Here is a 16,249-nt window from a genome sequence, read left to right as displayed (position 1 = left end):
CATGGTATATCTCTCCGTCTATTTGTATCATCTTTAATTTCTTTCATCAGTGTCTTATAATTTTCTGCATACAGGTCTTTTGTCTCCTTAGGTAGGTTTATTCCTAGATATTTTATTCTTTTTGTTGCAATGGTAAATGGGAGTGTTTTCTTAATTTCATTTTCACATTTTTCATCATTAGTGTATAGGAATGCCAGAGATTTCTGTGCATTAATTTTGTATCCTGCTACTTTACCAGATTCATTGATTAGCTCTAGTAGTTTTCTGGTAGCATCTTTGGGATTCTGTATGTATAGTATCATGTCATCTGCAAACAGTGACAGCTTTACTTCTTCTTTTCCGATTTGGATTCCTTTTATTCCTGCTCTTTTTCTTTGGTATTGGGAGAAACATTGCAGGAAAGAAAGGGCACCTTTTAACAACAGTAAACGTGTCCTAGTAGTGTCTATCTTGTGGATTCCTACAAAAATATTTCTTAAGATAAAATTATTATATAGCAACAATAATGATATTTAATAAGAAGACTTGGGACACTGGTGGGGTTACATGCGTTAAGAGCAACGAAGGGCAGATAACAAGATGATGGTATTAGCCTGTGGTGCCGTGAAGCCCCCCACCATCCTCACTTCCCTACGGGTCAGGGAAGTCTGTGAGGGTGTGGTGCCGTGAAGCCCCCCACCATCCTCACTTCCCTACAGGTCAGGGAAGTCTGTGAGGGTGTGGAGGCCCCTGGCTTATGTTCCACAAGAAGGTAGACCAGGCCAACTGTTTAGAGCCAGCTGAGATGTAACGCTACGACTGAAGCTGGAAGCTGATCTAAGGTGCCCAAGGAGTATCATCAGAGAACTGGGGTAGGGGAAACTGAATTGTAGTTTTCTGAGAATCTTAGAACTGCTCCCAGGGCTGAGGGCTTGGTCTGCAGCTGGGAAGCAGGTGTTGCCCTGCTTTTTGGTTTTCTAGGTAAGGCAACCAGGAACCCTTGTAGATTACAACGAGAAAGAAAATATAGTTCTCAAGGTACCAGGGCAAAGAGAGAAGACTCAGCTGGGGGACAGTCCGGGCTTAGGTAGGTGGGCAGAGCTGTCCTAGGCAGAGTCATACACAGCCTGAGCTTTGAACCTCAGCGTGCGGGGCCCCCCATCCAGGATTCAACTGTGTCGTCCTCAGTCTTCTGTTTATAGTAGAGACTCTACCTGCCCAGGAAATTGGAGGCTAACAAAGATTTTTCAAAGCTCTAGTCTCTCCAGAATTTGATTACAATTGGTGGTGTTATTGACACATTTTCTCTTCAAATACAGTGACGAAGATAGAAAAAATTCTCAGCTCAGTAAATTCTCAGAATATGTAGCACTTAAAGACTTTTGCTGCAAAAACTGCTCAATAATATATTATCAATCGCCAAGAATAAAGTTAGAGGCACAACTCTTGAATAGAAATGGTGTGTTTGGAAAAATCGGCAGTAAACAAAACCAACTAGAATAATAGGGTTCAATGAAAACATAAACCACTGAAGGGAGAGTTACTGTAAATACACAAGTTTAAACTAATTTATGTGATTATCAGAACAAAAGTAGGCTGTGAGAGAAAACCAAAGGAAGAGAATTAAGAGGGAGCTAAGACCTGAGATAAATACCTATGGATAGGAAAGTGAACGAGGATAAGACAGAGAAGTCGTAGATAGGCAAGTATATGTTTTCCAAACCGTGAGTTGAAAGATACTGGTTTAGAGACTTCTTGACCTAGATAAACATATTTAGAATGAATGTTAAATGGTATAATCACAATAGACCTTAATGCGCCAAGTCACAGGAAAAGCAAACTGAATTCTCCCACGCATCAAAAAGCAACACAAAAGAAAGCAAAAACTGTTAAAGAGAATTTGAGTCATTTCTCTGAGCCGTGGATCTGAGCGAGGTGAGCCCACAGGTGGTGTTTTGTTTGGCTTTTGACACAGTTGAAAGCATATGACATAAAATGGTTTATATCTTATGGGAATTAAGATGTCATCCGGAGTCTGTAGACAATTGACATGTAGAAGTCATTTTTTTTTTTTTTTTTTTTTTTTTTTTTGTGGTATGCGGGCCTCGCGGCATGCGGGATCCTCCCGGACCGGGGCACGAACCCGCGTCCCCTGCATCGGCAGGCGGACTCCCAACCACTGCGCCACCAGGGAAGCCCAGAAGTCATTTTTTAAATATACATTTTACTCACTGAAAACTTTAGAATAAAGTTTTATAGATTATTTCAAGTTTTAATTCAGACTGAATTTCAAAAGAGACGTCTTTTTTGGTTGGGCTCAGCTCTTTATCAGGGACTGGCAGACGTCTCCTGTGAAGGGCCAGGTAGTAAATATTATAGGCTCTGGCAACCACTTACCTCTGCGTGTCAGTGCGGAAGCAGCCGTAGACCATAGGCAGATGCGTGAGCGTGGCTGAGTTCTAATAAAACTTTATCCACAAGGACAACAGGCAGGCTGGGTTTGGCCTGAAAGCTATAGTTGGCTAACTCCTGCTCTGATGGTCCGCCCTTAGCTCACCTGCTTGTTTCAGAGTGGGGTCATAAGAGTCTCTTTTATACCATTTTTGCGCTCAGAAGTCAAGGAAAAATTCTGGCCCACACGCAACTTCCCTGATGCGCAGGTTTGACTGCACGTCAGAAGGAAGCCGTATCTTTCTTTCTGGGTGAAAAATGGGAAAGAGAGAACACGGTACCTGGCATAGGACCTGGTAGATAGGGTGAGCCGATTCTTGTGAATTACATACGAGTGATATTGAAACACCCGATACTTTATGTGAAAGAAGAGCCTGCTCGTGTAGAAACGCTGCCCTAGCCCTTGAAACATCCTTGGCTGAGAGAGCGTATCTTATTCATCCCTGAATTCAGACCAAACTCCAGTTAAATAAGGAAACTGAGCAGAAGGCAGGCAGCAGGCCTGTTTCACGCGGGCTCTGGATCGATGGCTCCCTCCCCGAGGGCGTGACTCTGGCCTGGGAGCCACGCAGCCACACACGTGGTGCTTCCCCACCTCCGGGCACACAGCTCGGACCTGCCTTCCCGGGGGTGTGTCTCCTGAGGACGGGCGCTTCCTGCTTGGTACACACAGGTGCCCCCTGCCTTCTCAAACGCTGCGTCCTCTCTGGATGGCCGCTCTCCAAAGGTGAAGTTCGTCTCCTTCTCTGCCCACCTGGTGAGGCTGCAGCCCGTCCCACCGGCCCCCCATAGCCTCCTCTCGTTGCGACTTTCCCCAGAGCCCTATGCCTCTGTCCAGATACTGTGGGCTCCACTTTCTGTCATCCGTCCGTGTCCTTGTTGCCTCTCTCTGCCCTTCCTCTCACTCCACCTGATAGTCTTACATGAAGGTCAGAGTTTTCCTCTTTTGTATTCAAGCTTCATCTCCAGCACCTAGAACAGAGCCTGGCATGGAGGAGGTGCTCAACGAAAAGTTAGTAAATAAATGGAATTTGATTTCTCTGGCCCTTCCTTCAGGGAACTCAGAGGAAATGTCTCCTTCTACACTTGTAAAAACAACAGAACTTGGAAAATTAAACTCCCTGTGCATATTATAACTTCTATGGAGCCCCTGGCCTCTGTCGATCCCTTGCACTGTGCTAAGTAGTTTTACATGTTTCACCTCATTAAATCCTCTCAACGACCCTTTGAAACACGGTCCCTGCTTTATAGGTGAGCAAACTGGGTCAGGGAGGAGTGCGTCAGGACTGGTGATCGCCGTGGCCAGGGTGGTCACTCTAGAACCTGTGTGTTCAAGTCTCCTGTCTTGGAAAAAGTAACTGTCTCGGAAAGCTTCGCCCAGAGCATGCGCGGAGGCCCTTAGTGAAGGTGAGCTGCACACTCATTGGGGGGTAATGACAGGACAGAGCTCACGTGACAGGTGCACACCCCACCCTCTCTGATGCTATCCCAGCTACTCACCCTGCCACCTGCTATAAGGTGTGTACCTAAGGGTGGCCCGCGAGCCCGGCACACACTCCAAGTGGGTTTCGTCTGCCGCTCCCCTCCCCTGAGAGCAAGGCCTCCACCTCTGTCTCCTGCCCCGTCTCCCCATGTGACCTGACTTGGCCATGGGCCACGGCTGGGCTGGCCTTCAGTTCTTGGCCCCCTCCCCAGCCCCAAACTTTGCTTAGGGTGGGTGACTTTGTTTCCCTTGAGTCCATCCTAGCTTCCACCTTGCTTTCCCTGACCGTGCTCCGACCACAGAAAGTCACCCTGTTCTGTTCCCAGGCCCCCGCGCTGCTTTGGGCACCGATCGACCTTGACTGACTCGCTGCCAGTTTGTCTTCCCAGCTGAACTCTGGGAGCTGTGAGCCCAAGGACTGTCAGTCTCGTCCATCACTGTGTCCTCCTAGAAATAGGCTGCCTCTGCCTCAAATCGTTTTTGTAAAGCATCAGGAAAGGATTGCGTTAAGAAATTTCTTTTAAAAATTAAACCACTATAAAAAATGAGAAGATATAGATAAGCCAAAGATTAAAATGAAAATAACTTGAAATGCAGTGTTAACCACCGCATTTATGGTATATATTATCCCGTTAGAAAAAATCTATGCACATATGTTTACATGCAGTAGATATACATAAAAGTTACTTTCCAAAATTCAGACCTACCTTCTTCCCTTTCCAATAAATCATGTCCTTTTTTGGTCAACAGATGCCGATTTCTCCCATCATTGGTAATTGCTGCATAGATTTCATTGCATTTTTGTACCATAATTTAGGTTAATCTTTGCCTTTCAACATAAAATAAGAACTCTCATCTGATACGTTTACATTTAATTTTACATCTTTTAATTTCCATTCTGCCTTTGGAAGTAGAACTGTCTGGTCTAGAAAACAAAGATTATGAGCATTTTCTCATTCTTCGTGTACCATTTTGTTAAGAATAAGAAAATCTCAGGCCATTTCTCTAGAGTTTTTAATCCAAGGATTGTATCACTATAAAGTGAATGACTATCCCCAGATAGAAAAATCATCATCTTGGGTCTGTCTGTAGCCTCCCCTTCACCCTGCCAAGGTGGTGAATACGACCCTCTTCCCCGCCTCTTCCCTCCCCCTCTGCTGAGACCCCCTAGGATAGACCAGACCCTCTCACCTAGCCCGTGGGCCCTGCCAGCCGCCTCTGAGCGCGGAGCAGAGTGTAGGCTAGGAATCCTGACCTGGCAGAGGTGGGGCAGCACGGGGTGTCTGTGGCTGGACCTGTACGTGGGCGATCCAGCTTACCTGGAATCCAGCCCATCGTCTGTCTCTCTGCCCATTAGCCTTTCTGGGGAAGCCATTCACCCTTGGTGATCCTTCTGGATTCCCTCTGCTGGGAACATTTGGGGATAATGTCAGATCTTTCTGTAAGTTAGAGACTTTAATGGATTACAGAGTCAATGGAGAAAAAGTCCTTTGTACAATTTTTAGTTTTTTTTTTTCCCCCCACCAAAGGGAGCGTTTCTGACTTAATTTGCTAGGATGTGACCCCTGACTCCGTAGCTGCACTCTGCGGTGATTTACTGACGTGACTTCTCATGCCCTGGACAGTGAACTGGGGGATCTGTATGAGCACAGCTGAGCACACACCATGCAACCACACCTTTCCAGGCCTAGGCTGTCCCCGAGGACAACTGACTCTTTGCCCAGGGCCTACAGCTTTTTATTTTTTTTTCCAGCATTCTTTCTAGGGATGGTAGAAATAGTAGAATCTGGTTCTTCTGATTGGTATCCTGGTAGGATGAGCCTCTGCAGACGTGACCCAGCCCGGGCTTCCATCCCCGTCAGTGGCCCAGCGGGAAGAGCTGGTCTGTGTGACGGAGGGAGAGGAGGACATGGGTGGCAGCTGGGGGTCACATACTGTGTAGGACCAGTTAACCAAGCAGTGTGGGGTACCCTCCCTTCTAGGTCCGTGTCTTGGCCGAGTCCATGACTGACCTCCCCTCTAAGTTAACCTCCTTTTCCTCTAAGCCAGGGATTCAAAAGTCGAGCACACTGCAAATGCTGTCATTTACCTTTCAGCATTTCCCTGCAAACTATTACCCGCAAATTACGCAGCACTTTTAAACCGTTTTTCTTCAGCTGAAAGTGTGTTTGGAGTCCAAGTCAGACAACAGATGCCTTTGACAAAAGAGTCTGCAGTACCCGAGGCCCCTAAGTGAGGACAGGATTGCAAACTGAGCCCGGAAAGGTGGGGCAGAGCTGAGCCGCTGACGAGGCGCAGGACTCCTGGTGGGCACTGATATTTCACGGAGTAGCTACGAAACCTCAGTCGTCGTCCGGGAATAGTTCTGGAAAATGTGATGTACTTACCCCAGCTTAGGTTTCAAAACCCACAGGGAAATTGAAAAGCCTCAGGTAGCAGTGTCTTCAGAGAAGAGCAAAGCAAACATCAGAGTAGTTTTGCTCAGGGGAGCAGATCTTAACTAACCCAGGCCAGGAGGAGCTGCCTGATGCTTCGGATGAGAAGTATTGAGCCAAATGGAGGTTAAAAGGGTCACCTACGGGATTCCAAGCTTGTTTCAGAAAAAGGCTCAGCCCCCGCCTTCAAAGAGAATCCGGGGCAGGGCGCTTGGTCATCCTGAGCAGTTTCATTGCCACCCCCAAGAAATGGGGCTCCTGAAAAAGAGACACATTGCAGCCCTAATACAGGGAAGCAGGTGTCCGTATTCACACGTTTAAGACACAGAAACAAAGATAACTCTGTTTTAGATGTCTTTCCCTGCCAACTTTATCAAGGTATAGTTGACAATTAAAAATTATATATATTTAAGGTGTACAACTTGATTTGACATATGTATACGTTGTGATGTTTATCACGGTCAGGTTAATTAACACACCCATCACCTCACATAGTTACGTTTTGTTTGTTTGTTTTTGGTGAGAACACGGAAGTGTGACTTTGAATTCAGAGGTCTTGAGTGAGATGTCCTCATCTATAAATGAGATCAAATCACTTTCAAGCAGGGATCAGCCTTAGTGGAAACTGAAAAGCCTGAAAAAAAATTTTGTGGGTCAATATCACTACTTTTTCATATAGCATAGTTTTAGGGAAATCTGTTTTCATTAATTTTTTTTTTTTTTTTTTTTTTTTTGCGGTACACGGGCCTCTCACTGCTGTGGCCTCTCCCGTTGCGGAGCACAGGCTCCGGACGCGCAGGCTCAGCGGCCATGGCTCACGGGCCCAGCCGCTCCGCGGCATGTGGGATCCTCCCGGACCGGGGCACGAACCCGCGTCCCCTGCATCGGCAGGCGGACTCTCAACCAGGGAAGCCCTGTTTTCATTAAATTTTAAAAATGAATTCATGAGGAAAAGATCTGTTTGATGCTTTCTTATAAAAGGCAAGGCCCCCAATGAACCCAAGGTTCTGAGCATTGATCACTACGAACTGGGAAATACCAGTCTGAGTTTCAGGTTCCAGTGTGGTTTTTGTTCTGCACAGGCACACACTGGCTGCTGAATCCACACGCACGCCCAGCCCTGATTTGTCAACATCTGTCTCTTGCTTTACAAGCAGCATCCCTGGGGATGGAGGGGAGCGGGGATTAGCCTAACAGAAGTCACAGTTGTGTGCAGATGTGGGGAGCCGCCTTTGCTTCCCTGAGCAGAGATGGCCTCCAGAGGCCGGTGGCTGCATCCCGGGCACGCCTGGGGTGTGTCTGGATTCTCCTGGGGCCGGGAGAGCCCCGACGGCACTGTGAGCAGAGGCACAGAGAAGCAAGCCTGTTTCGCCCGTGCTCTGCCAGATACCAAGGAAGTGGTCGGCACCGTGCAGACAGCTCGAGAGTAGGAGGATCCTGTTCCATCAGGTGCTGCCTTCGCACTCGGCACCTGTAGTCTCAGCCGGTCGCATCGTCAGGACCGAATGCCTGATAGTTCTAGGAGAACACCGCCCCCGAGTTTGTCTCGTATACAGCAAGTGCTCAACAAATCCAAGTTCCCCTTTCTCCGTGGTCCAAATGGCAATTTGAGGGGTTACCTGATGGGCTAGGTAATGCTTCCTCTGTCTCATCAATAAGGAAATTGAAGGTGCAGCAATGAGTCTTGCCCAGCACGCATGGAGGACCGTGGGCAGGGCCAGGGCTGGAACTCGGTTCCTCTCAATCTTGTCTGTGCTTTTCACCTCCATCACCACGCGTACGTGTGAAAATAGCCCAACCGAAATAGTCGCTGTTCCTAGAAACTGCTTATCAGATACACCCAGAATTCTACCTTTAGCAGTTCAATTTTATAACCATTGCTAAGAACGGAGGAAATGAAATATAACCAACCAAGTGACTCTTTCAGATACGATCTAAAGACATAGGTACAATTACTCTTCTCCTTCTAGTGGCTCTGCCCTGTTGGATCCCAGGTAATCCTCACAACCTTCCCTAGACAGCAGCTACAGTGACTTCGTAGCACTTGAGCACGTCATTATGAGCCCTACCTTCAAAAGTGCATTTGCCGTGAAACTCTCAGCTAACATTTACTTTTCCAACTTAATCTTACCAGAAGCGTTCTCAACATGAATTCTGATTTTCTAAAATGGCAAGATACTTTATTTTTAAAATCTCGTTATTTTAACACTGCATTGTTAGGTGTGATTTTTGACATCCCAGCAAGGCAAAGCTGCATCTCACCAGCTGCCATTTCACTTATGGTGCATTTTGTGAGATCTTATTTTATACAGTATATGTGAGCTATTAATTTGGATTCTACAGCCCTGGAAACCGTTGTTTTTCAGGATTGCAAAGTTGTATTGTCTGAGCTTGTGGTGCAAATACCAGTATAGAGATTTCAAATAAGTAAGTTTGAGAGTCTCAGTATTATTATCTTGGGCTGTTGGACCGTGAGTGAAGCCAAACCCAGCACACCAGGCGCACAGGTGTGATTCTGCCTATTTCCTCTTTATCTCGTGAGCTCAGTCCACACACCTTTTACGTGGCCATCCTGTGGTGCAGACCCTGGGGACAACATGATCCTCCCAGAAACCGCAGGCAGAATGCTCGCTCTACTGATGGGTAGACCAGTAGTTCTCATGTGAGTCACACAGCAGCATACCTGGGGCCCCAAAGATTCTGATTCAGGTGGTCCAGCGGTGGGTGTTTTTTAATAGCCCCTCCCAGAGAGCAAACGTGTGACCTGGCTTGAAGACACCTGCTTCGTGGGAAGCAGGAAGAGGAGGACAGAATTGGGGCTGGTTTGGTGATGTTCCCTTGTGCTCCATCGTGAGGCTCATGTCCTGGAAGAGAAGGAAAGCCACCTTTTGGCTGCACTGCTCTGTTTGGCTTTTGCTGTGTCATCAGGCTTCTAGGGTAAGACCGAACAGTTTGGAGTTTCTTCAATAATGAATCATGAGATTTGGTTGTTTCAAACATGTTATGAGACATTTTGATAGGTCAAGTTGCATTCTAATTGGTGCTTTAAGATCCACGTCTGTTTTCTTTTTTAAAATTAATTTATTTAATATTTATTTTTGGCTGCATTGGGTCTTCGTTGCTGCACGCGGGCTTTCTCTAGTTGAGGCAAGCGGGGGCTACTCTTCATTGCAGGCTTCTCACTGCAGTGGCTTCCCTCGTTGCGGAGCACGGGCTGTAGAGCGCAGGCTCAGTAGTTGTGGCTCACGGGCTCTAGCTCACAGGCTCAGTAGTTGTGGCGCACGGGCTTAGTTGCTCCGCGGCGTGTGGGATCTCCCCGGACCAGAGCTCGAACCCGTGTCCCCTGCATTGGCAGGCAGATTCTTAACCACTGCACCACCAGGGAAGCCCCATGTCTGTTTTCTTGTTCTTTGAAAGTTTACTTGGAGTGAACATCTTCTGATAGGCATTACCAGCAATATGCTAGTGTTATAGTTAAGGATAAAAACAAGGGGATAACATGTGTACTTAAGGAGGATCATTAGTGCTTACACATGCTTTAACTGTTTTAGAAGTAAATCACTTCAGATGTGTCTGTGTGTCTAGTTGGAGGTTTAGTATCTGTTACATGGTTGATTTAACTTTTGCACCAAGATTAATGCCAAAATACAGGAGAAGCAATTATATGAAATAGGCCAGCAGTCTGGGAGTTCTCATCGTAGACATCTGCGGGGGCCCCGCTCTCACCCCCCGCCTTGAGTTGGGCTCTTTATGTTACTGGGCTTATCCCTCCGCCACCACCACCTCCCTCCACCCGCCGCCTTTGGCTCATTCCGTGGTTCTCCCTTGGTACACGCTCCTTCCAGGACCAGTTACAATCCACTCTTCACTGAAGCCTTCCAGACAGCCTGTTCCAACATGATGCTCCCATTCGTCTAACGTGTGTCACATTTCTCGTTTGTTCCACACAGGCTCGTGTTGGTTTCCAGTCTGCCATAGGCTGCGCTTTGGTGTTTCTTGGCAAGTCTTATCTCCTTGTGCAGGGGCTGGTTTCTATTTCTTTGGAGGCAGAGCAGTTGGTTCCCACCAGATTGAATTGAAAGTCTAGCCAGAACATCAATGCCAAGTGTCAGTGTCGTCTGCTCCCATCATATGAAGACACCGTGTTGAGGAAAGGCGGGTGGGGCGTAGAACAGAGGAGGAGAGGAGAAGGGAGGCACTTCGGTGTGTCAGGTGGCAGCTTTTGTAACAAGTTGGCCGCTGAGGTTGACCCATGTGCTGTGTGGCTTGTTAGCGTCCTGAAACAGCCAAGTAAAGAAAATGAATTCAGTGAGAATGAAGAGGTGCTTCTGACTGGGGCAGCTTTTGACCCGAGACAGCGTGAGGGACATCAGGCATGGAGACATCTAGCTGAAGAAAGGAGAGTTTTAGTTGAGGGACAGAAAGTTGCCAAAGATGGACGGATACTGGTCATTCGTGTCGGGACTAAGCTGCTCTGTTATTCAGTCATAACGTCGGTGCACCAGAGGTGGACTCAGCACTGAGCACTTGGGGGCGACGGCAGAGAAAGGCAGGAGCCTGCCCTTGGCTGGCTTACGGGCTGCTGGGTGGTAAGATGGGCTGGAGCTTGTGTGTGGGAGGAATGCAAAGAAAGAGGAATAGAAAAGATACTTTGAGTGTAATCTGATGGTGCTCCAGGCAGGTAGAGGCACATAGGAGGAGGCACATTTGAGACCTCAAAGCATCAGCCTGAGGCAGGAGTGTACACATGGCTTCCCCTGGAGAAGGCTTTTCATGCCGTGCTTAAGTCTGAGCAGGAACTTGCACAGAAGGCTGTTCACCCCCGCAGACGTTCCCGCTCCTTCTTGCCATTTAACGTGTGTGATTCTGTTCCCACTACCTGGAATGAGAACCCTCCGTGCCCCCACGTCCTGGGTCTGACACGTCTGCTTCCCGCTCAGAAGCTGCTCAAGTCTCCCTCCTCCGTGAAGGTTCCCACGGAGCCTCACCAGGCTTCCCGTGTCATCTGCTCCCCGGGCTCTGCACCCCTTCGGCGTGGGGACCTTATCTTTCCTACACATCCTGCCCTCTACTGCCATTCCTAGCTGATGCAGCGGCTCAAACTCTCACCCCTAATGCTGCTCCTTGGCCTGAGGCTGCAGAGCTCCAGGGCTGGGTTTAGGGGCAGATCTAAGGCCCTTGTGGTCAGGCCATCCTAAAACTGCTGCCCTGCTGCCCCGTTCCTGAGTCTCTCCGGGCCGTTTAGTGTGAGAACTGAACTCTGTTAGGCCAGCCATTGAGGGGACAGAGTGGACCGGATGAGTCTGTCTCTCATTGTGCTTTCACAGAGCCATGACCTTGATTTTAGAGCAACCTCGGCCGTATTGCAGAGGGTTAGCTCTGCCTTATTCTCTAGTCTCAGCACTAAAGAAGCATCTGTCAGACAGCTACTGTGAAAGCGAAAAAGCATCATGGGTAAGTACTGAACAAGTGGAAGTTCATATCTTCACGACCAGAACCTTGAATGGTAGCCAGCGTCGCTTGAGATGAATGAAGCCGGATGCCCTAGATGAATGCCCCGTGAGACTCCTGAGAGGGCGCTGGGCAAAGAGGGAGCCCCTGTGTCTTTGGTGGGCTGTTGATAATGATGGAGAACGTCCTGTGCCTCTTGTTCCCTCCCAGAGTGCTGAGCAGATCGCCGCGCTCTGTAGGAGTTATAACGACACCCAGACCAACGGCATGGAAGGACCAAGGGAGAGTCAGGACCCGCCTCCGAGGCCGCTGGCTCGCCACCTCTCGGATGCAGATCGCCTCCGAAAAGTCATCCAGGAGCTCATGGACACAGAGAAGTCCTATGTGAAGGTAACAGAAGATGCTGTCACAATTTCCTGCTCCCCTCCTGTGACAGCCAGTTGTATGTATGTTGGCAGGGGTCTCCAGGTATCTGCCGGGGACCCTGCCACTCACGAGGGAGAGGCCTGCTCCCTGAAGTGGCGAGTTGCTGAAGGGGAGGGCGAGAGGATGGAAGGGCTGAGAGGGCTTGCAAAAATTAGATTCCCCGGTCGTTTTGTTACCGAGGTAGCGTTCACTATGGAAACAGATGTTCTGGTTTGCCATTTGCAATCTGTGGGAAGGGAGCCCGTACGGGTTTAGGGAAAGGGGGAATGGAGATCACTTTAGGTGTTGAGGAACCAGGGAACAGCTTGTCTGCAAGCAGCTGCTGGGACGGGCTCCAGAGTGCAGGCGGTCACCGCGCGGGACAGAGCCCCGCGGCGGGGGTGCCAGGCATCTCGCAGGCGTCCCCAGCCATCACACAGGGCAGCGGCCGAACCTTTCACTACCCGGGGAGTTCATTTATTCATCTCAGAGGCTTCAGTTAGTAGTTTGAGAAGCATTTTACAAAAAATGCAGGTGCCTGGGAAGACAGAGTTCTTTTGCTTTAAGTATTTGCTGACGGTTTGGAATGGTTTCAAACTCATCTCATCAGCCAATTGCTGGCAGCAGTGTGGGAGCTGAGAATCCAGGCCTGGCCTTGCCTTCACCTGCTGCAGTGGCCTTGGGCGGCTCCCTCCAAGCCCCTCAACTGGGGTCTGAGACCAGGGGTGTTCTTGTTCTAGCTCTAAAACACGGTGTCCGTGAATTAAGCCTTGGTGTGTGCGCGCGCATGCACGCACGCTCGCGTACACACACACACACACACACACACACACACACACACACACACACACACACACACACACACACACACACACACACACACACACACACACACACACACACACACACACACACGGCTCTCACCTTCTTTCTCCACAAGACTTATCTGAGCTTCCCCTTTAATTAACATCACTGTCATTTTATCTGAACTTTCCCGAAAGCCTCATTCACAGGCAGCCCAGGAGAATTACCCATAGCCTCTTCTTTTGGTCCCGCAGGGGAGAAAGGAAAACTGCAGAGACGGCAGTTCCATTTCATTTCCCACTGTGTCTTTTCCTGTATCGGACGTGGGGAGATGGAGTGAACATCCAGGGGCTTCCGACAGTGACCTTGCCCAGCAGCTCTGTGTGCCGTGGCAGCTTGGTGATGGCCATGGTGTTCTCACCTGCAGGGTTGAGGGCATAGTTGAGAGCGGAATCCAAGTCCCTTTTTATTTTTGTCACTGCTGTCGTTATATTTTACTGTTAGACCACTTTGAACGGGAGGGTCACTGCATCGTGACGCTGGTCTAGGACAGACGGATGCTCTGGGCGAAGTGCATACAAAGGATGGCTCTCCCTTCTCTCTGCGAGAGCCCTGCCCTTTGTCTCCTTGGGGCCCCCGTGTTGCGGCTCTGGCTCCGCGGCTCAGCGAGGCCTCCCTCAGTGTGTCACTGCTCCTGGATGGCAGTGACCGGCTCAGGGAGTGACCACAGCCCACCTCTGCCTCTGACAAAATAACCAGTGCCTGGTGCCTAGGGTGATTTTCTCTCTCTCTCTCTCTCTCTCTCTCTCTCTCTCTCTCTCTCACACACACACACACACACACACACACCCCTTTTTCATTTTTTAATTTCTTTTTGTTGCTGACATTCAACATGGACTTTGACTTGTTTTGTAACCTGGACCCTCTGCACGTGACTTGGCGTTTTCAGCATTCATGTGTTCCCTGAGATGACTCGGTGACTTCTCACCTCTCCCTGCTCTGCAGCGGCCGCCGTGGGGTCTGGGGAGGTCGGGAAGGCCAGGGCGGATTTGACTGTGAAACACTCAGTGTCACAGGCCTGTCCACTTGCTCTCAGGACCTACACCACAAGGCTGTGGAGGCTTCTGGCTTGACCAGGCTCTCCAGAGCTGGATTTCTCCATTGTAAAAGGAGGCAGACGTAGTTACCTACTTCTCATAGTTTGGGACTCAAAATTCTTTGGAATAAATGAAACAAGAAAAAGAACTCTTTTCTATCACTAAACTATATCCTGATCTTGGCTTCAAATTATTTTAAAAAAACCTTTAAAGAGTTTTGTAAATACAGTCAACTCCCACTATTCTGTACTGTTGGAGCCCAGTTTACTGGAGATTCAAAGATGGCCTAGACTGTAAACGTGATGACTGCTCATCTTCAGAAATGTTTTCTTGCATTTGAGCATGGGAGTTTGAAATTCTGCTCCTGCGTCAGCCCCAAAGCCGAAGAGCTCTCCGGATCTTGTCCTGTCCGTGTCAGCTCAGCTGTCCACGCTGGAGCTGCCGCCTTGCTCTTTGAGGCAGAGAAGGAAGCCAGGTCGGCCAGCGGATGTGGCCACACCTGACAGAGGTACCTGGCCAGAACTCCCTTCTCTGAAGGGAAATGAGTGTTCCTGCTGCAGCAGCCGAAAGAAAGGTCCTGGTTCTGCCACTGAGATATTCAGATACGCAGAGTAGGTGATCGAGCTATAAAGAAAAATGTGGAGTCCAGATGCTGGCCGTACTGTGTTGTGAACGTCTCTGAATTAGCTGAGCAGGAACCACCACTTGCAGGGCCAAGCGTTTCAACCGGACACAAACTTCATTGTTCCTAACGCGAGTCTGAGCTGCAGCCCGGGCTGCTGGAAACGCTTGGGTATTTTGGAGACTTCCGGGTTAAAGACTCTCTTCTGTCTTTCAGGATCTGAGCTGCCTCTTTGACTTATACTTGGAGCCGCTTCAAAGTGAGACCTTTCTTACCCAGGATGAGGTAAATACCTTCCCTTCGTCCGCTGACCCATAGGTTAGTCTCAGTTTGCCTTTTAGCAGACCTAGATTTTATCTACTGATCCGCAAAGAACATTTGAGACTTCGGATCTTCAGAGAGACCCAAGCGTCACCTCCTTCAAAGCCATTTATGTGGCCTCCATCCCGTGAAACACAGTGGCAGGAGTTATAAATGACCGTGCCCCTTGTGTAGTAGAAGGTGTCCCCCACATTACTTTTTAATACGTGGCTTTTTAATGTTAAATCACAGTAATTAGTTCTTTCCATTTTCCCCCCAGTTTGAATTCTGAAAACTTGACACCCACTTCCAATTATTTTAGTATTACAGGGACCGGGGCAGTCAAAGTCTCTGTGTGTGAGCTATGTCCCCTACTGAATATGCCGTCTTCTTTAAAGGCTTCACTTCTGTCTCCTTCTTGGTGAATGACTTGTGGTTCATGTGTGCGTCTGGGACGTAGAGTGGTGTCTGGGTCGCCGTCGCTAACACCCTCTCTTCGAATTCTGATCCTCACGTACACAGATGGAGTCACTTTTTGGAAGTTTGCCAGAGATGCTTGACTTTCAAAAGGTATTTCTGGAGACTCTGGAGGATGGGATTTCAGCATCGGCTGACTTTAACATACTTGAAACCCCCTCGCAGTTCAGAGTAAGTATTTTAGACTTAGGTTTAAAGCAAACATAGGTGGGAACGGTGCAAAATTCTCCCTTTGAAGAGAGAGTGTTGTCCCTTGACTATTGAAAAGGTAAGTTTAGCGCTCTCATTGCATGGCTTTCCTCTGGCGGGTGGTAAAAGGCGGCTCCGTGTCTCCCTAGAGTAAATGCTCTGCGACTCAGACGTCTGGGCAGCACAGCTTTTATGGAGTCTGCCTGCTGTTGACACGCACGCTCCTTACTCAGCTCTGCAGAAGGATCTGTAGGGCGATTGCTTCTGAGGCAAGAGCACCTACTGCCTCTGATTCTGCATCTCTGTGGTCATGGGACCTAGGTTTTCACTGGCTCTGAGAGAGCCTCCTCTTCTATGGAGCCCTGTCTCCAGTGTGGCCATTGGTGACTGGCAAGAGGTCCCTCCAGGGAAGGACAGGCGGAAGGCAGTAGAAAGGGACCAAGAACGTACACAGCAAGCATCATTCGTCCCAAGTAATGCAGAGTCAGCTTTATTAACTAGCCTCTCAGATTATTTATATCCCACTGTGTCAGACGTATTTTTTATAGAACTTTCT

The 16,249-nt window shown here is 48.7% G+C and overlaps 1 protein-coding gene across 1 annotated transcript in view; it reads left to right on the top strand.

Moving 5' to 3' along the window:
- The window catches only part of TIAM2 (TIAM Rac1 associated GEF 2), a 232,152-nt gene that overhangs the window by 203,209 nt on the left and 12,694 nt on the right, over window positions 1-16,249 (top strand). Inside the window, exons 17-19 of the mRNA XM_060167248.1 lie at window positions 12,010-12,189; window positions 14,944-15,012; window positions 15,550-15,675. Of these exons, the coding sequence (XP_060023231.1) occupies window positions 12,010-12,189; window positions 14,944-15,012; window positions 15,550-15,675 (375 nt within the window). The remainder of the gene's footprint in view (window positions 1-12,009; window positions 12,190-14,943; window positions 15,013-15,549; window positions 15,676-16,249) is intronic.

The sequence above is a fragment of the Lagenorhynchus albirostris genome, chromosome 12, assembly GCF_949774975.1.
Source record: "Lagenorhynchus albirostris chromosome 12, mLagAlb1.1, whole genome shotgun sequence".
Taxonomy (NCBI): domain Eukaryota; kingdom Metazoa; phylum Chordata; class Mammalia; order Artiodactyla; family Delphinidae; genus Lagenorhynchus; species Lagenorhynchus albirostris.
The sequence above is the reverse complement of the archived record's forward strand: the minus strand, read 5'-3'. Positions and strand labels throughout refer to the sequence as shown.